This window comes from Molossus molossus, unplaced genomic scaffold (assembly GCF_014108415.1).
Source record: "Molossus molossus isolate mMolMol1 unplaced genomic scaffold, mMolMol1.p scaffold_m16_p_15, whole genome shotgun sequence".
NCBI lineage: Eukaryota > Metazoa > Chordata > Mammalia > Chiroptera > Molossidae > Molossus > Molossus molossus.
The window spans coordinates 29,910,944-29,931,776 of record NW_023425350.1 but is presented as its reverse complement, the minus strand read 5'-3'; the positions used below and the strand labels follow the sequence as shown (position 1 = coordinate 29,931,776).

The window sequence follows — 20,833 nt, the reverse complement described above, 5'->3', positions numbered from 1 at the left end:
TTTATATTAATTATAAACATGGTACCTCATTTCAGAAGAGATCTAAACATCATAAAAACTAGTCACAAGATACACATTTAGAAATCCAGTAACTTCTGACTTAAACGGTCCTTTGAGAATAGAAACAATAATGTCAGATTAAAGCCTGCATTTATTTTATTTTTTTATTTTATTTTATCCTCACCCGAGGACATTTTTCGATATTTTGTTCAGATAGAGTAGGAGGGAGGGAGGGAGGGACGGAGGGAGAGAGAGAGAAACATCGACGTAAAAGGGACACATCGAGTGGTCGCCACCCACATGACCAACCAGGGCCAGGGACAAACTGTAACCGAGGTACGTGCCCTTAGCGGGAACCGAACCCAGGTCTCTCCAGACCACAAGCCATCGCTCTGACTGCTGAGCCAAACCGGCCAGGGCTAAAGCCTGCCTTTAACCATGAGAGTCCCTGGAATAAAATAAAAAGTACTGCCAAGAAGCCTCAAGTGTTTATCACATGGACAGAGAAAAATATGATATTGAAGGACACAGTGACAATTTTTCTCTGCCTCCACTAATGGGTTATAAGATTAATAGCAGCATAAACACTATCATTACATAACGTTGAGTTCATTTTTCTTTCAGATTTATGAAAAAACCTTTTTGTCCTTGTACTTTTAGAGGCTTGGAAGGTCTGCCAGACACTGTGCCTTTCTTGTTCCCAGAGCTCTCAGCAGGTTTAACAAATGGTCGTGTCCAAGACTGCCATCTGGTGGAAATGATAGAAATGGAAATTTTTTGTTTGTTTTTGTAGGTGATGAAGGCATTTGTCTATTAAGAATGTATGAATTTAAAACACATTAGGGCAAATGATTCATTCATAACAGTGATAAACATAAAATAACAAGTAATTAACTTAAGAAATGTGTATAACATATGGTGAAAACTATAAAACGTTACTCGGCATTAAAACAATTCTCATACAAATAGAAAGATATAGCATTTTCCTGGAATAGATCTCTGCTAAAGACATGAATAACCCCTATATATTAATCTACCTTAATAGCAACTCAACATTAACAGGATTTTTATTTGGGAGCAAAATCTTGGCCAAATTATTCAAAAATTCATCTGGAATAATAATTCAATTTTTGTTGAAGTAGAATAATAAGGGAGAATTTCCTTACCAGATAATATACAAAACAATGAAATAGAATACTCATAAACATACAAGCATATACAAGAATATATAATAAAAGGGAGTTTTCAAATAAATGAGAAAAGACTGGCTTATGTATTAGTTGGTATAAAGGGATAATGAAAAATATTAAATTTTTGCACTACAGCTATATCCAAAATGAATTCATTCTGTATTATATACATAATTTTAAAAGACCAAAGTCATAGCCCTGGCCAGTATTGCTCAGTGGTTAGAGCGTTGGCCCGCGGACCAAAGAGGTGCGGTTTTCAATTCCGGTCAAGGGCGCGTACCTTGGTTTCAGTTCAGTCCCCGTCTCAGTCCCAGTCCCGGTCCGGGTCATGTGGGATGCAACCAATGGATGTCTCTCTCTCTCTCTCTCTCTCTCTCTCTCTCTGCTCCCCCACCCCCCCCATAAAACATATGTAAATATTTACTTACTCAGAATGTGAAAAGATTGTCTATGTATACAACTGAAGTTTGCAACTGTTAAAGAAAACAATAAAATTCTAAGTCTTTTGAATATAAAAAACTGACACTTCTCAAAACTTATCAAATTGAACAATGAAGTTTTGTGCAGTTCACTATATGTAATTTTTTTCAATTTTTAAAAAGACGTAAAAAAGATAAAACCCACTAAATTTGACTTAAAACGTATATGGAGAATAAAATGGAATATTTTTTACTGAGAGCTACTGAATACTTTTCAGATCAGAGCATCTTAGCACTCTCCAGTGCGTCTCCAATCACATTGAGTAGAAAGAGCCTTTATTCTGCCTGTAGGAAAAGCTGACACAGAACAAAAAGTTATTGTGTAAGAAAAAGCACAGAAACAGAGAAGCATGATATAAGATTTGTGGGTAGGGGCTGTTATTGAGATAGTAGTTTTTCAGGAATTAGGTCATTTCAGATTATTAGACAGCTTTGTTCCTAGTCCCATCCCTGGACATCCTTATTTAATAAAAAAAACAAAAACAAAAACAAACAAACAAAAAAACAGTTGAAAGGTAAGTGGTGAACTGGGGAGAATAATTCATGACATGTAATGGAAAATGGTAATATTGGTTAATTTCCTAAATATACAAAGAGCTCTCACAAATCAATAAGAAAAATGATAAATGTACTGATAGAAAATAAGCCACATACACGAATAAGCTAAAAAAAAAGACATATAATTAGCCAAAATAGTAGAAAAATATTCAATCTCACTAATAAATAATTAAAAATTAAAGAAAACATCATAAATTAAAATATTTTACCCACCACACTGGCAAGAAAGCAGAAAACATGGGCATTTTGTACACTGTGGGAAATATAAATGGCACTCTTCCTGGAAGGCAACTCAGGACCACTAAATTCATTTAGTTTCTGTATTTTCTTAATTCGACTGTGTTATAAATTCAAACATACAGAAAAAAATGATACCCTTACCTATTACCCAGATTTAACACACTCACATTTTACCTTTATTTTTCAGGGGGACGAGAGAAAATAAAAATCTCATACTTCCCAATGCTTCAGAAGTGCTGATCTAAATTAATGTGTACTATTCCCAAACATATTTTATACAACCATGTATCTACAAATTATATATTATATCACATCAACTCTAAGATTTCATGCTTTTATGTATACCTAAGGAAAAATGCTTCCAATTAAACTATAAAACAATACTTGAATAACACTTAAGTTTAGTGTAATAAAATTTTTAAGACAAACTTTTTAAAACTCTTGCTTCCGGATTTTGCTGACATAATTACTTTGCTTCTATGTTAAATCATACATAATCATTTTGAAGACATTCTAAACAGCATTTAAACTAACACAATTCTGACAGAGTACAAAAACCAACTATGGAATTGAAATACGAATAGCCGTGACCATGTTGGTGCGACTGTGCCAGGACAGCTGCCTAGCTAGTGGCAATTGTAAGATGCTATTGACCTAAGATGCTCCTCAATTTCAAAGATGTTAAATGGGGGTGGGGGCGTGGAGAATGAACTTTGGAAGATTATTCCAAATAATTCTTAAATTTTGGAGATTTAAGATTTTACATAAATGACATACTTTGGAACTTGCTGTTTCTCTCAGCATTGTTTTCAAAGCATTAAAGAAGGCTCACTGCCTAAGGAAGTAGTCAGTAGCCATCAGCTGTTGCTGGAGCACAGGATTCTCTTTAGCCTGGCCTTCTCTCTATTTCACTAAGTGCTCCAGAAAAAAACGTTTTATGCTTAATGTTCATAGGTAGGGTGCACAATTTTATTCTAAAAGATACTAGTAGGTTGCGGTTTTCCTCCATGTTAACATCTGCCTTAAATCAGGAAAACAGTCCAGGAACACTCACTTAAAAGGTCCTGGAACTCACATACTATGCTGATGGGAGGCAGGCACAACATAGGGGACATTTAAGGGGTGCCAAAAAAAGTTCCGTAATCAAGATATTTTAATGCAACATTTAAAAGGATAAAAACTAATGCAAAAACCATGATATTATCAAATTTTAAACAAAGACCAAAAATCATTGTCACAACTTTCCTTTTGCCTCAGGCTCCAGTCTAGTGTGGCAGGCACTGTTACTGGTCCAGCCTCACAGGGGAAGGGGGCAGAGTGACCCATGTGCTACATCAGTTTAGAATGTAAATGTGCAACAGTAACACAAAAAGTAATGTTCATAGGCAAGGTGCACAATTTTCAATATTAGAACCCAAAATGTATGCAGGCCATTAAAAACTAGAGAATGTGGATTAACTCTATTTTTATTAAAAGGAACTGGGTTTAGCCCGGCCAGTGTGGCTCAGTGGATTGAACGTCGTCCCATGCATCAAGAGGTCACCAGTGCAATTCCCAGTCAGGGCACATGCCGGGGTTGCAGGATCGACCCCCACTTGGGGGCAGGCAGGAGGCAGCTCATTGATGTTCTCTCATCGCTGTTTTTCTCTCTCCCTCTCCCTTCCTCTCTCTAAAAAATAATTAAAAAAAAATCAATACAAGAATATTTTTTAAAAAGGAACTAGGTTTATATAAGATGAGGACAACGAACGCCTGCTAGGTACCAAATTCATGAGGCTACAGTAATTAAAGTGGTGTGATATTTGCATAGGGATACATAAAAAGACAACAGAATTGAATTTAGGAACTAGAAATGAATCATAAATATATGGAAAACTGATATTTGACAGGGCTGGCATGATGTTGGCCCATGTAGTTAGCTGTATGGAAAAAATGAGCTTCCTTATTTCATACTATATAACAGTAAATTCAAGATGGATTAAAAACCTAAATATGTGTGCTCAGGAAGTACTAAGACTTTAAAACTAAAGGAAACAAACGATGCAAACTTGAGATGGTGATTTCTTAAACAAGTACAGAGGCACAAATCATATTGAAAAAGACTGGTAACAAAAACCTCCATATATAATTTTTTTAAAAAAACCTTTTTTTTTTTAAATAAAGACTAAGGTTTGCAACACATATAACAAATGATTAGCATCCAGATTAAATAAAATACTACAAATAAGTGATCAAAGGACAAATCAAAATGAAAAATGAGCCCTGCCAGTGTGGCTCAGTTGGTTGGAGTGTCCCATACACTAGAAGGTGGCAGTTTGATTCCTGGTCAGGGCACATACCCAAGGTGCTGGTTTGATCCTGTCAGGGTGCACACGAGAGGCAACCAATCTATGTTCTCCCTTCCTCTCTAAAATTAATTGAAAAAAGAAAGAAGAAAGAAAAATGGGCAAAAGATATGAACATTCAGTTCAGAGAAGAGGAAATTCAAATGGCTAATACAAAAAGGCCAAGATGTTTATCTCACATGTAATCAGAAATACAAGATATGCATACCCTGTAACCAAGCAATATTATTTCTTTTTTTTTTTTTTTTTTATCCTCACCCGAGGACATTTTTCCATTTTTTGCTCAGGTAGAGTGGGAGGGAGAGAGAGGAACATCAATGTGAAAGGGACACATCGAGTGGCTGCCACCCGCACAACCAACCAGGGCCGGGGACAAACTGCAACCTAGGTACATGCCCTTAGCGGGAACCGAACCCGGGTCTCTCAGGACCACAGGCTGACGCTCTAACCGCTGAGCCAAACCGGCCAGGGCCAAGCAATATTATTTCTAGGGAAATACTAGAGAAATAGTAGTGGATGTGCTCAAGGGACACATACCAGGATGCCCACTAGTTTTTTAATAGTTAAAAAGCTGCAAATAATTATATATTCAATGGGGAAACGGATACATTGCAGTCTAGTTACACAAGTGAACACTATACCAGTTTATTTAACCATTAGCTTGTTTTGTAGAACAGGGGGATGTAGAGGTAATAATGTGAGCAGAAAATTCAAAACTGAGGTTGGGAATACCACCCACCAAAATCAAGACTAACCGAACATGGTGGATAGGTGTGGGGGAAGGGACGATGAGGTGACTGACCTCTTATGGTAGGTGATAGCTGACTCTTGGTTGAAGCCCACATCCCCTGCCCCACTTTTAAATAAAACAAAATACCGCAATATTTGGGTAGATCCCATAAAAACCTGTAAATAGTCCTCACGGCCCAGCCTAATATTGTAAAAGAGTAACTTAACTGTCTGGTTTCATTTGTCTAGTTGTATTTATACTCTCTGATCCTAGTGGCTTTCAAACTTTTCAAAGAACCTTTGAATCTTAATGAAATCTTAACTGGAATCCCAAAAGTTAACACAAAAAAGAACTGCTCTGGAAGTGGACAACTGGTACTCTAGTAACTTCCTCTGGTAATTATAACATTTTAAGAAGAGCTGAACTTCCTATTAGTTTATTTTTGAGCATACATAATTTTAAAATTAGACTCTTCATAAAAAGCTTTGTAGTTTCCTAAAGAACCTACAACTCCAGGAATTAATTATATCCAGTAACTTCAAGAGTCTCAAAGTGCTATAATAACTACAATCAGTCTTACCTAAATTTTAATGCAAACATTAAATAGAAGTATTTAAAATAAGCTTTATACTATATCAACTTACTTAAAAGATGCTTATTCACAGGCAAAATCTCATAAAAATAAATCCATGGTCCTTTATCTAAAGTTACCATGTTATTTTGGTAAAATAAATTACACTTCATTTCTTCGAGGCTCGGAAATGAAGCACAGTTCTGTTGAAGCGTCAACAATCCAGGAAAAAGTATCAGACCCACATATTAGAGTAATTCTTGGATTGTGCTGGTCCTCTTCACCTCAAACACATGTCCAAGTACTTTCTTACAAGTAGATATTATATGGAAAGAACAAAAGAACACATTTGAAGTACATATTTAATCACTAAAGAAATCACTGTTGCCAATATTATAGATTAGGGTTATTAAGGAAAAAATGCTCAAACCCTTGCTTCTAGCCATACATAAATTATGGTTCTTTTGTGTTCCATTAGAGTTGTGGATATGAAAAGACAGAATAACCTCTTAACGCCAAGGTTATGAACCCCCATGCCTGAATTATAACAGCATGGCAGCCAGTTACATCTGAGCAGGAATGATATGTATAGTTAACAGGCATGTTTGCCAGGTAGAATAAAACTGAAACAGAAAGTAAGGGAGAGAAAATACCATAGCTAAAAAAGCCAGCAAGAAGTGAGAATCTGTTGTGCTGCCTGAAAAGCATCTTATCCTGTATTAGTATCTAGTTTTCCTTCTGGACCACAATAAAACATACATAAATCACTAAGACAATGGGCAAAAAGAAAAGTAAAAACACTCTCAAAGTATTTCTACGTTTAGCATTAAGAAAGGGACTCTGGGGTATAAACTGTACTTATATTAACAAACTCGACTTGAAGGAACTTGGAAGTATTTGTTGCTTAGATTTTTTCTTTCAAAAAGAGATGTTATTTTATTATTATTTTTTTATCCTCACCCGAGGGCATTCTTCCATTTTTTGTTCAGATAGAGTGGAAGGGAGAGAGGGAGGGAGAGAAAAACATCGACATGAAAGGGACACATCGAGTGGCTGCCACCTGCACGACCAACCAGGGCCGGGGACAAACTGCAACCGAGGTACGTGTCCTTAGCGGGAACCAAACCCGGGTCCCTCTGGACCGCAGGCCGACGCTCTAACCGCTGAGCCAAACCGGCCAGGGCAAGAGATGTTATTTTAAAAATAAACCTCAAAAATATGCAATTTGATATTTCAACATTTGCTACATTAGATAATAAAGAAGCCCAACCAAACTAAGCCTTTTAAGATGTGTATATATATTCATGTTTGTTTCCATATTGGCAACCATCTCAGTTTAAATTTTGCTATGGTTTCTTATGAGAAGTGTCCAGTTAGCTGGTAGGAGAGCGCCTGACAGCACCACGAAGGCATCGAAACCCATCGGACTTGCACATGTCTGAAAATACAACTGACAAGGTGAAATGAGGCTATCCAAACACATTTATAAGCAAAAACTCAAGTCATAAGTATCTTAAGTTATAATTACCAGGCCTCATAACTGGACAAGACACAACACGTGACAGAACTTCAAGTGTTTAAAAAAAAAAATCAAGAGAATTGAAAAACCTAACGAAAAAAACAAAAAACAAAACCCCAAATCTTCAGCATAGAGACCCGATCCACTTGTCACTTAAAAAGTCCTGTTTTTATCTGCCTGACCTGATGTGGTATCTCAGCCATAGTAAAATGATTTTAAGACATGGATTTAAAATTCAATCAGAAATGAGACATTTTTAATTTTCTTTTTCATTTCTCTTCAGATAGAGCAGGAGGGAGAGAAGTGGGAAGAGAGAGACACACCACCAACTGGTTGCCACCAACATGACCCCAACGGGGGGTGGGGACAAACTGCAACCGAGGTACATGCCCTTAGCGGAACCGAACCTGGGACTCTCTGGTCCGCAGGCCAACGCTCTAACCGCTGAGCCAAACCGGCCAGGGCAGAAGTGAGACTTTTTTAATAACACAAATAAATCTACAATTGAAGATATCTAAAAAGATTAACATGATCCAGGCGGTCGGTGTGGCTCAGTGGATTTAGTGTTGTCCCATGGACTGAGAGGTACTGGTTCAATTCCCAGTTAGGGCACAATTCCCAGGGTGGCAGGCTGGATCCCCAGTGAGGGGCGTGCAGGAAACAACTGATTAATGTTTCTATTCCTCCCTCTCTCAAATCAATAAAGCAAAATAAAGATCCAAATATATGCTATGTAAAACTCTATTAAGTTTAACCTTACATCGTATTTTCCACAATGAAACCCATCAAAGGAAAATTCTGGGAGAAAAAGTACAATAGAGTCGTCCCTCGACACTTTGCACTTTGACTTTGCGGCTTCCCTCTGTCGCGGTTTTTACACCGAGGGCCAACTGCATATAAAGGAAGAATCCTACTTCGCGGAAATTCATTTATCGCAGTAGAATCTGGAACTGATTGACCGCGATAAACGAGGGCCAGCTGTACTAAAGATTACTTTATCTTGCTTTCTAAGTTTCACCTTACCCCACCCTCCTTGCACTGCCAAGTAAATTTTGTCACATCTGTATGTCGTAACATTCATTTACTGTTATACTGTGATGTCTGGAATAAATGAACACACCTTCTCCAAAAGGACAAGGGCAGTAATTCTGCAAGTCTGGGGTCCCAGAGAACATTCTAAAAAGTTCCATGAAATCAAAACTGTTTTCTTATTAATACTAAGTTATTTTATTTATTTCGAGTATTTTTTAAAGAGATGATGGGAGACACATCAATGGGTTGCCTCCTGCACGCACCAACCAGGGATCAAACCCAGAACTTTGGTATGTGTCCTGACCGGGAATTGAACCCGTCACCTTCTGCTGTGTGGGATGACACTCCAACCCAACAGAAACACACCGGCCAGGGCAATACTTACATTGTTTTTTTTAGTACTGATACTTGTACTGATTGTGCAAAAGAAATGATGGTAAAACTGCAGATACCTATGCGCACACAAGAAACAGTAGCACCAAATACATTAATCATTATTGTACCTTCACTGCTGCATTCACCAAGAAAAAAGGGGGAAACAAACCAGTTTCAGTTAACAATGTCTTAAGCACTAAACATTAAGTTTACTGCCACTCTATGCTTGAGTACACACCTTTTTAATACCCTATATGATAAAATGGGAATGCTGGTTCTATAGCATGCTGAAGTGTGATGGTTGTTTCGTGTTATTTGAGATGTGTGCTGAACTAGCCACTTTTCATAGAACACAAATGACTGACTATGGTTATTGAGCAGACATTTTCTAAAATGAATGAAGCCTGTCATTTAAGGAAAACAACTGACAATATTTGTTGCCAATGATAAAATTTCACCTTTTAAATGAAAAATAGAATTTTGAAAAATTTGTACCCATCACCATGAGCTTGGCAGCTTCCCAACACTTAAGATTTTTCTGATGAGGTCAGTTATATTAACCGAAATATTTCAAACACTGCATAATACATCTATCTAAAGAAGTGCATAATTCGATGAACCAGTATTCTCCAAATGACCAATGCATGTTATTAAATCATGCAAAAGTAGATCTATTCGAACTGCAAGATAGATCAAATTTTAATGTAACAGAATACAAAGTTGAATAGTTTCAGATTTCACATTGCAACTAACTTTCAAGAAACTACCAGTTCTGAAGTTTTGATAATGTATCAAAGAAGAATGAATATCCACAATTATCTGAAGCTAATAAAATACTCTCCCAAAGACAGTGTGTGTGAGGCCAGATTTTTTCATATATTTCAAACAAAGTGCTATATTACAACAGACTGCATGCAGAAGCAGACATGAGAATCCAGCCAATTTACAAAACAAGAGCCAGTGCTCTCTAGTTTTGAATTTAAAAAAAAATAAAACAATGCTCTTTATGTTAATAGGCAATGGTTTTCTTTTTTTAAAATACAATAACTATCAACAGATATAACCCACAAAAGCAAAAGTTCTTTGGGACCTTCAACCTTTAAGAATATAAAAGGGTCCTGCAACCAAAATATCTTAGAACAGCTGGACTAGAAAATTCATATTAGTAAACACTGAATGAGTTTTTCTTTTGCTAACGCACACATTATTTATATTTCAAGGGCCACTGAACTTCCAGAGAAAGATTTTTAAAAGTGGTACAAAAAAATATTTTGGAGTGGAGAAGGGTTCAAAGTATTGTCCTATAGAGTTTGGTTAATTCTTCCCTGGAATTATATATAATTCAACTACACAGTTCTGTATGAAACATTTCACAATATTCTAACTATACAAAATGTTTAAAATAACATTCAAAACTGGACTTTTATTTTTAAAAATCATACCAAGTAGTAATATGTCACACTGTTTTTATCAGTTCTTTATTTAGGTAACAGGTTGGTTATGTTCACTGCATTGTATGAAACACACAATATCATACTGGAAAGGTACTAGCAGTACAGGATTGGATCAGAGTGGACAGTTGAACAATAAACCATTTTGCATTCTTCATTCCCTATCTTTTAACAACCCCCAAACCCAGGAAAGGGACAAATAGCTTTTAACATCATCATGTAAAGCACTTTAACTTACAAGGCTAAAATCTAAAGAATAAATAAAATATATTGTGGCAATAATTCCTTTTAGGCCAAAATCAGATGCACAATAAATCAAATGATCAAGGAAGCTGTCTGTATTCAAATGTGTGGCTCTCCAGAAACAGCTTCAGGAAAACGTTACAGAAAATACCATGAATTCCATTTCACACAGGACTAGATGATGACTCATTTTAACTATACACAAGGGCAATTACATCCTGCTGAAACACAATTTAAACATACAGGAAAATGTTTACAAAGCATCCACAACATGTAAACCATGTACAAATGGATACATTCATTGCTTCTCCTACCCCAATAACTTTTAGATAAATATTTTACTCTTCGTGGTCAGCATTAATTGGATACATGCAAAACTCAAAAAGAATTCAAGGTTATTGTAAAAATAGAATTAAACTAATAATCTTCAAGTACCTTATGTGACAGCCACTCTGTACCGTGCCCAATGTTATAAAATGAAAGGTTACTGAACCCATGAAAATATCTCTGTAATATTTCCTTAGATCTAAAATAGATAATTTTAAATGTATTTATAGTCATTTCAATGTGATATTCTGAGCTTTTAAAGTAACGTAAACAATTAAAAATTATACCAAATTACACAAAACTTGTATCTTAAAAGCTGAAAAATTAAAACTATAGAAACCCACATGTAAAACAAAAATCACAATTTACATTATAAAGGCAAGTTTCATCATTTAAAAAATTTGCAGCAGTGAGATGTCGAAGCAAATTATAAATAGCCATAAATTAATCCATTTGGTTTCAAAGGTTTTCTAGTGAGAGTTGAGTATGTAGGAGATACATGCATAAAATTTGTAAGAGTTTATAATATTATTGCCAAATACACTTATCTTGAAGCAGGCAACATTACAATTTGGACATTATTGGAGAACCCAGTTTGGTAATACAGGTAAAATTGGAAAAAAAATTAAATAACAATTAATAAATATATACCCTATAGTAGGTTGCTCAAATGAAATTTCAAGCCACAGAGCTGCAAAAGGCTTTCAACTTAGTGAATTGAAAAAAAAAAAAAATCTCATACAATTCTTTACTTTTACATGCTTATAGGTTGTGTGTCTTGTTTAAAAAAACAAAAACAAAAACAAAAAACAAAAAAAAAAAACCATAATGTATCTTCAGAGTACAGCTAACTATATTCCCATGCACCTCAGGCACAATTGTTATTTGTGATGAAATAACTCCATTGGTTTCTAGGGTCAGAAGTTCAATACAGATGTAATCACTACGCCTGAGGTTGGCAAAAATACTGTAGTACAGGCAATGCTACAAGTGGCAATTTTCAGAAAACACAAATATGAACAAATGATGGGAAATGCTAGTGATTTTCTGCTCATATCACAAAACGTTGGGAATCCACAAGAATATTTTTCCCTTGTACTGAAGAAAATTGTGATTAAAAGATTTTCCCCCAATTTTCAGAATCAAAAGCATTTTAGAAGTTTATAAGGCTACCATGGGTCTTCTAGATCTCCAGCACCCTACAGGAAGAGAAAAGGAAGAGTATTATTATTATTTACCTACACCACTTCCAGGTCGGAATGAATTTCAAAAGAAAACAAAATTAGATGAACAAATTACCTTCCTTTCTTTGAAAAGATACTTTTACAGAGAGGTGTGTGTATTGTACATTGTGTGTATACACATAGATCTATCTAATATAGAGGGTAACTGGTTGTTTCTTTCTCCCCTCTCCACCAAATGCCTTCCTTTCAAAACACTTAAAAGCATTCCGGCATTGGAAAAATAGATCAAAACACCAGCCACCTCTGATGACTCCAAAGTTTTGATGTATGGTATCTTTAGCAACTTTAGACACACGATAAATATAAACATGAAGAAGAAAAGTTAATGATCTAGAGTCACAAAATAATTGTTTTAAGAGTCTCCCACATGACTAATATTTACCTGTATTTAAAAAATCAATTTCAACAAAACAAACCTCATGTATATGCCACTACTTAAAATCGCTGTAATTCTTGCATTTATTAATATCTGATGAACACATATGACCAAGTTGACAGACTTGTGATCTTTAAAATGCTCATTTTGGCGCTTTTCTGACATGTCTATGTGTGTCCATTCTGCCCAGAGATTAATGTTTTGTACCACAAAAAGGGGATAAGAAACAGACAAGAATTTCTTTAAGCAAGACTTCTCAACACATTTTTTTCTCTTTCAGTTAATTAAAAAAGCCAAGCCTAAAGTTTTCTAAATTTTATATAAATACAAATTAATTTCTTACGGGTATTTTTTCAATATACCAAACCTGTTTAAAAAAAAAATTTTTTTTAAATAAGTACAACATGCATAGATTATTCCATATCACATGCTTTATTTGGACTTAAACACTTATAATTTCATTTTGAACACTCGGTTGACATACATTTTGATGTATGTAGTTAGGCTACATATAATATACAAACCAATGCTATATGTATAGTACACAGGTTTTTCAAACATTATTTTTCATAAAGAATACAGAGAAAGAAAAAATAACCACACAACCAATAGTTTAGAACTTCTAAAACTAAAACTACAGAGATGTAAAATATAAACAAGTCAAAAAAAAACACACAAATTATCATCCTTGAAAAAAAATTACAGACTATCATCTGCCATTCTTTGAAGAACTAAAATTACTAAAGAAAACACAAATTTATTACAAAGCTAACTATAAGTATACCAATATGTAAAATAACGTGAAGCAGTATAATTCTACATTAACAAGTTTTTCCACAACATATTGTAATCTTGCTAATTAGTAACCTTTAATACTATTTAGTATGAATTTAACTACTGACTTTAATAACTGGTAGCCTCATTTCTGGCATACAATAGGAAATGACATCATTTTATTAAAATCAAAGTACTACAAATAGTCAATTTTAACCTATCTGATAAAGGTGTATGCAAAGGCCTTCTTAAAAAACAAGGCTATATGAATATAATAAAACTAGTTTACCAAGATTCAAATAACAAAACAGTTATATAAATGCATACATTATACTTCCTAAGTAAAAACCATCAAATCAAAGATCACAAAAATATTACCACAAAGTAAAATTATACTTTCCCACCACCCATGTTTGTCCCTGCATCTTCATTACAGCTGTCTAAGTCAGCAAGATCACTTTTTGATTCAGTATGGCTTTCCTGCATTGTCACTGGGTTTCCAGCATCACTGTTCGAAGAAGTAGCTGTAGCAGCTGGTTCAGCAGGGCTTTCTTCTCCCTCTACTTTAGCTAGCCTGTAACTAGTCAGCATCTCCTCCAGAAGTTGTCGGTAGTTTCCCCTATGATTAATTCTCATTTGCCTGAGAGCTTCCACCAATTTTCCCTGTGATCCACTTTCCTCTGCATCATCGGAGGCCTTTTTTTAAGATTCAAGACCCCAGTGTCAGTAGACAAACTAGGATATCACATGTATTTCATAACACATCACAGCAAAACACTCATTTGTCTACCACGAGTAAGCATGAGAACATTTCATTAAATAAGTATCGTCATACTTGTCAAATAATTAAAAATTTACAATAGAAATATCTCATTATTTTTAGCAAATTACCATTAACTAGTTTACATCTAATTTCGCATTGTAATTTGAAGTTTAACCTGAAGTTCACTCTATTAGAATTCAACAGCAACACAAGCATTTCCTGAAACTGACTTACTTAAAAACACAGTAATTGGCTATAATGATTTAGTATAAAATGAAATTAGTATGTAAAGCAATAGGAAAGGACAGAAAAGCAAGCCATTAGAACATTAGTTTATCATTTCTTCAACATGATAGGCAGGAAAAGAGATACAAAATGTTAAAACTATATAAAACTGAACTGGATTTCTGGGAAATATTAGAAGTGTTCATAGATGAAAATTTTATTTTCATTTCTGTCTTTAACGATTTTAATAAAACATCTGTAAAAATAGACAAATTTATTTTAAGCATTATAATAAGGTATGAGTAGAAAACTCATTTTATATTTCATTAAATTTTGGAAAACCTACTGCTTTCTACACTAGTAGCTATTTAATTTTGTTAGCAGAACAAACTCTAACATTCAAGCTGATCACAGTTAAGCTGAAAGAGTAAATGCCAGACAATCTTACATTATGTGCCTCCTGAGGTGATGAATTAGGGAATACAGGGCCATGTCCTGTGTTCTTGCCAAAAATGTTTAATATAAATCTAATAAAGCTAATTCCTAGTTTATAGGAAACAGGGACTAGAAGATCAAGTTAAAGGACACCATGAAGAAATAATCATATGATCCTGAATGTAGGACATCCTATAAAAAGCTGGCTCATATTCATATTCAGTGTCAAGGGAGAAAAAAGTGTGGGCTTGATTGAAAATGTGTTTAATATGCTTGAATGATAACCTGATTAGACCTTGGTTCAAAATAACAATTATAATAATCATTCTAGGGACAAATGGGTACATTTGCACTTGATATTAAATATTATTAAATTTATTATTAATCTTCTTAGGTATAAGATTATGCTTACGGAGAAAAATGTCCTCATTCTTTTTTTTTAAGATTTTTAAAATTGATTTTTAGAGAGATAGGAAGGGTGAGGGAGGGAGAAACATCAATGTGAGAACGAAACATCGATTGGCTGCCTCCTGCTCGCACCCGAATCTGGGATCCACCCAAACCAGGTGTGTTCCCTGAGGGAATCAAACCAGTAACCTTTCAGTCACGGTCACATCAGCCAGGGCAAAATGTCCTCATTCTTAAGGTACATACCAAAATATTTAGAGATAAAATATTATGATGTCTACAATCTGTTGTCAAAGGTTCAGTTAAAAAATGAAAAAAGGAGCCCTGGCCGGGTGGCTCAGTTAGTTGGAATGTCGTTCTGTACACCAAAAGGCTGCAAGTTCCATCTCCAGTGGTGTGTGTATGAGAGGCAACCGAATGATGTTTCTCTCTCACATCGATGTTTCTCACTCACTCTCCCTTTCTCTCTCACTAAAATCAATAAACATATCCTTGGTGAGGATTGAAAAGAAAAGAAAAAATCAGTGTATATACATGTACACATACAGAGATAAAGCAAATATGGTAAAATGTTAACAATTGCTGAATCTAGGTAGAAGGTGTTCACTGTGCTCATTTCAACTTTCCTATAGATTAATAAGTTTTCATCATAAAACGTTGAGAAAATAAAATACAAAATGGTTACTAATATAGATTATCTGACACAAATTCTTAAACATCTCTGGAGACTGTTACTCTATAATTCTATGACAAAGATATATCAATATAACCACATAATAAAGGACACTGTTTATTAGAAAAATGAGAATACTTGAAGTGCTTTAATCACTGGCTTTTGTTACTGATTTTCATAAACAAATCTGAATTCAGTGACCTGAATTGGGTTAGCCCAACTGCCTCCGGAGGTGGTTAAATTCAAACCTTTTTGCCCACCCCTTTATAAATAAGGATAATGGGCAATGAAATTACAGATTCTGTTTTTTATTTTATTTACTTATTTTTATTGATTTTTTAGAGAGAGGAAGGGAGAGGGAGAGAGAAATAGAAACATTGATGAGAGAACATCAATCGGTTGCGTCCTGCATATCCCCCACTGGGGATCAGGCCCAACACCTGGGCATGTGCCCTGACCAGGAATCGAACCAGTGACCTTTTGGTGCATGGGTTGATGCTCAACCACTGAGTCACACCAGCTAGGCCAGATTATGTTTTCTTTAAATTCCCCAATTTTCTACATCAAGCATAATTACTGTCAAAATAACTTTATTTGCAAAATTTATTGTATGGAGAGAACATAATAAAATGTGCTCTCTGTTAAGATTTTTCATATTTACCTTTCCTTCTGCATTAAATCTGTTTCTCTAAATAAAGTTTCTCATTTGAATCTACTCAGGAAAGGTTAAGATGGAACAATGGCAAGTGCTTGCTAATATAAACCTTATCAGTCTTTAATCAGATCTGCCAAAAGGCAATATTCTACTTAGTGGTATATCACAAAGAATTTCTAATGGAGGGCTTAAAACTCCCCTCACCCCCTCTTTCAAAGGCCTCAAAGCAAAGACTCCCTTTTTATTAAAAAAAAAAAAAAAAAAAAATCCTTCTAGGACGTTTAAACAGTATCTGCTTCAATTAGACAGTTGACTTGCACATAGCAAATATGATCACCAACCATGGTGGACCTTTAAAAAGTATACAGTTAACAAAGTTCCATCTCATGATAATCAAGATTCAGTGGGTTGGGGTATTTTTTGGGGGGTGGAGGGTAATCCTTACCCAAGGATACTTTTCCACTGATTTTTAGAGACAGTGGAAGAGCGTGAAAGAAACATCAATATGAGAGAGACATATCAACTTTTACCTCCTATACAACCTTGACTGAGGCCAGGGATCGAACCTACAAAGGAGGTACATGCCTTTGGCCAAAATCAAACCCGCAACCCCTTAGGTCCATAGACCAATGTTCTAACCACTAAGCCAAACTGGCCAAGGCTGATTTTTTTTTTTTTTTTTTTTTAAAGCCTGGCAGGTGATTCTGATATACAGCCAAAGTTGACTTGAACTTATTGATAAGCATGGATCAAAGGTTGTTATATTGGTTGTTTCAGTCAATTTTGGTGGGTTCAATAGATAAGCACCTCTCACTCTCCATCTGACACGTTTATTATTATAGCAATCATCTATATTTCTGTGAATTGCTGTAGTAGTAGTTGCTTTTTAAAAGACACATTAAAACCAAATCTGTAAATTAAGTAGGGGTGGATTTATAATGACTGGCATCATAGATCCACTTAATTGAAAAGAACTTGAGCTACTGACCATATTTAAAAGTCATTTTATCTTACAGCAAATTACATTTCCCTATTATACTGAATAGATGATGGATGGGTGAAACCCTCTGCCCAGCCATTTCATTTCAGTCTTCAAAATATTGCTATATAACCCTCTCATGGAGTTTCATTAATATCAAAAAAGGAACTTATTATTTTTTAATCCTTGCCCAAGGATATGTTTTTCATTGATTCTAGATAAAGGAAGATGGAGGGGGAGAGAGAGAGAGGGAGAGGGAGAGGGAGAGGGAGAGAGAGAGAGAGAGAGAGAGAGAGAGAGAAACATCGATGTGAAATAGAGAACCATCGATTGGTTGCCTCCTGTAAATGCCCCAACCAGGCACTGAACTCACAACTTGGGTATGTGTTCTGACAGGGAATCAAACGTGTGACCCTTCAGTGCACTAGATGAAGCTCTAACCCACTGAGTCATGATCAGGGCAGGAACCTATTATTTAGCTGTAATTTCTTTACCTGAATTCATACATACACAGTACATTATACATACACATTATAGCAATTAATTCACTTTGCAATTGTTCACAAGTCTGTCCATTAGACTGAATTGACGATAATTTCATACTACTTTCTGCATACTCTCTACCATCTAGGGAAGAATAATTAATGCCTGTGCTAAGAACTTTATATACATAATCTCATTTAATCCTACAGGTACCCTAAGAAATAGGCACTGCAACCCTAATTTTTTTAAAAAATATCTGAACAAAGAAAGAAATGAGATGTACTATATATTTTTTTCTTTATTGATTTTAGAGAGAAAGGGAGAGGGAGAGACAAAAACATCGATGAGAGAGGACAACAACTGGCTGCCTCCTGCATGTCCCCCAATGGGGATTTGGCCCACAACCTGGGCATGTGCCCTGACCAGGAATCAATCCGGTGACCTCTTGGTGCATGAGTCGACACTCAACCACTGAGCCACAATGGCCAGGCTGCAGCAACCCTAATTTTTATAACTGAAGAAACTAAGACTCAGACAGATTTAAGGTATTTGTCAGTGACAATACTAGAAAGCAACAGAGCTCAGATTTGTGTACTATAATTAACATCAGTGTCTCTCTGTTTGTTGAATACATTGTGGTAGGTTAATAGATTTTACATAGTAAGTGCCCCCTATAAACAGTAAATAAATATTGGTTAAAATTACTATAGAACTTGACCATAAATCAATTCATTTTGAAGTCTATAATATATTAGAAAAATTAACAAAATGACAGGATGAAAAATCACATTAAATGGAATGGTTAAAATTATTCTGCAAAATAAATTTAAGGCAATTATTGAGACTGAAATTTAAAACTTTTCTCTGTTTCTGTTTGTAAGGTTTTATTGTTATCTAGACTAACACAGCTTAAAAATAAAATCTCTCATTATGACAATACTCTCTTTATACCAAAAAAGACATGGGGATCTACATACATCAAGCATAGAACAAAAATGGGGTGGGGGAGAATCTAAGAACATTTTAAAAATAAAATTTCACTAGCTAATATTAATTGTAGCATTTTAAAAAATGCAGTTGCCATAAGCAAAATTCTTCAAATAACCAGTTAAAACAATGGAAAGTAAAGAATAGCAGTGTATTTATTATGCTAATACATGTTAGTTGAGTTTTTGTGTGGCATCCTATGTCCTGCTAGTCAGCTAAAAATATTTTTTAGCACTAAAGATCTCAAATGTGACTTGATGAAATGCTATTAAACAATGACCAATGAAGAATCTAATAAATTAGATGTTATTTACAAGGACCGTGTAAAAGATTTTTAAAGAGTCGCTTAAATGGTCAAGACCACACAGCTAAGAAGTGGTATGTTAAATCATGCCCTGGCCAATGTGGCATAGTTAGTTGGGAGCATCATCCGGTACACCAAAAAGCGGTGGGGTTGCAGGTTCAATCCCCAGTTGGGGCTCCTGTGGACGGCAACCTATTGATGTTTCTCTCTCATCAACATTTCTCTTTCTCCTTTCCGCTCTCTGAAAATCAATTTAAAAAAATAAAAACCAGTATTCACAAAGTCCTAAAACTGTGATATAAAAATGCAACAAAGCAACTATCTTTATTGTAACTCACCTATTTGAAATAAAATAGAAAAGACTGTATATAAGACTTAATGCGAAAACGGAATATGGAGATTCTTTAGGGCTTTTGTCCTCCTCTTTTCAAAATCCAAATGCCTTAAAAAGTTTTCAGATTAGGATAAATAAAAATGTATATTTAAATGAAAAATAACAAATTTTAAAAATAGGCTTGGCTGCTTACTTCCAACAACTTTATAAAATATTACTCATGAAAAACAGTATCTTAAGACTATTAAACATGAGATTCACAAAAGAATGGGAAATTATTTTCTTGGATGGTACACAGAGGTGGGGTACAGACATATGTAATCTCAAAATAGCTTAAAGAGGCAGCATGAAAAATGTAAAGAGAACAGTTTTTGGAGTTCCTGTCTTAGATTCAAATCTAGCTGCACGATCTATTTAGCTTTGCAACCTGGGCAAACTACTTCATTTCATTGATTATCAGTCTTATTTATATAAGAAGGGTGTTGAGGAAATTACCTATGATTTTATATATGTATGTATGTATGTATATGGCTTGGCACAATAGGAGTTAGGTAAATACAAGTTCCCGTTTACCTTTGGAAAATCATCAACTTATATAGCTACTTGACCAGTGGTATACTAATTTAAAAGCATTACAAGTCTTCTTTGAATGAAGAACTTAAAATTTTTGCATTTATAAAGTTTTGAAAATACACTTTCATACCAATTAGCAACCTCAAATTATATTTTTAAATATATGACTTAAGGGTAGTCTTTAGCAAACAACTACTGGAAACGAATAAATAGAAATATCTCTTATTTAACAAATATTCATTAAGCTGTCACCATTTGCCAGGCACTGCTGTAGGTGCTGGAACTACAGACAAATAAGTCAGATGAAGTCTCAGATCTCACAGAATTTATATTCTAGTTATGAAACACAAACTAGCACGTTAGAAAAGTGGGGTGTTCTCAGAGCTCTGCCTAATATAAGAACAACTTATAGCCAAAATGTAGTTTTACTTTTTCTGGTCCTATAGGCGATTATTCTTTGGAGTCACAGACTTTTTGAGGAATTGATAAAAATCACAGACATAAAGAATATGTATGTACACACATAAATATATTTGCAAAAACATATGGGGGGAATCATG

At 34.9% G+C, this 20,833-nt stretch overlaps 1 protein-coding gene across 13 annotated transcripts in view; it reads right to left on the bottom strand.

Annotated features, from left to right (window-relative positions):
• Window positions 1-654: 654 nt before the first annotated feature.
• The window catches only part of PPM1B (protein phosphatase, Mg2+/Mn2+ dependent 1B), a 74,087-nt gene continuing 53,908 nt past the window's right edge, over window positions 655-20,833 (bottom strand). For 7 of the 13 annotated variants that reach the window (XM_036262208.1, XM_036262206.1, XM_036262205.1 and 4 more), the window contains exon 6: window positions 13,090-14,150. In XM_036262208.1, coding sequence (XP_036118101.1) covers window positions 13,845-14,150 — 306 coding nt within the window. In that variant the 3' untranslated portion in view covers window positions 13,090-13,844. Of the gene's footprint in view, window positions 749-1,618; window positions 1,664-6,405; window positions 6,422-8,966; window positions 9,117-10,486; window positions 11,260-11,454; window positions 12,260-13,089; window positions 14,151-20,833 lie in introns of those variants that run through there. The other 6 variants (XM_036262212.1, XM_036262213.1, XM_036262215.1 and 3 more) reach the window with 6 other exon arrangements.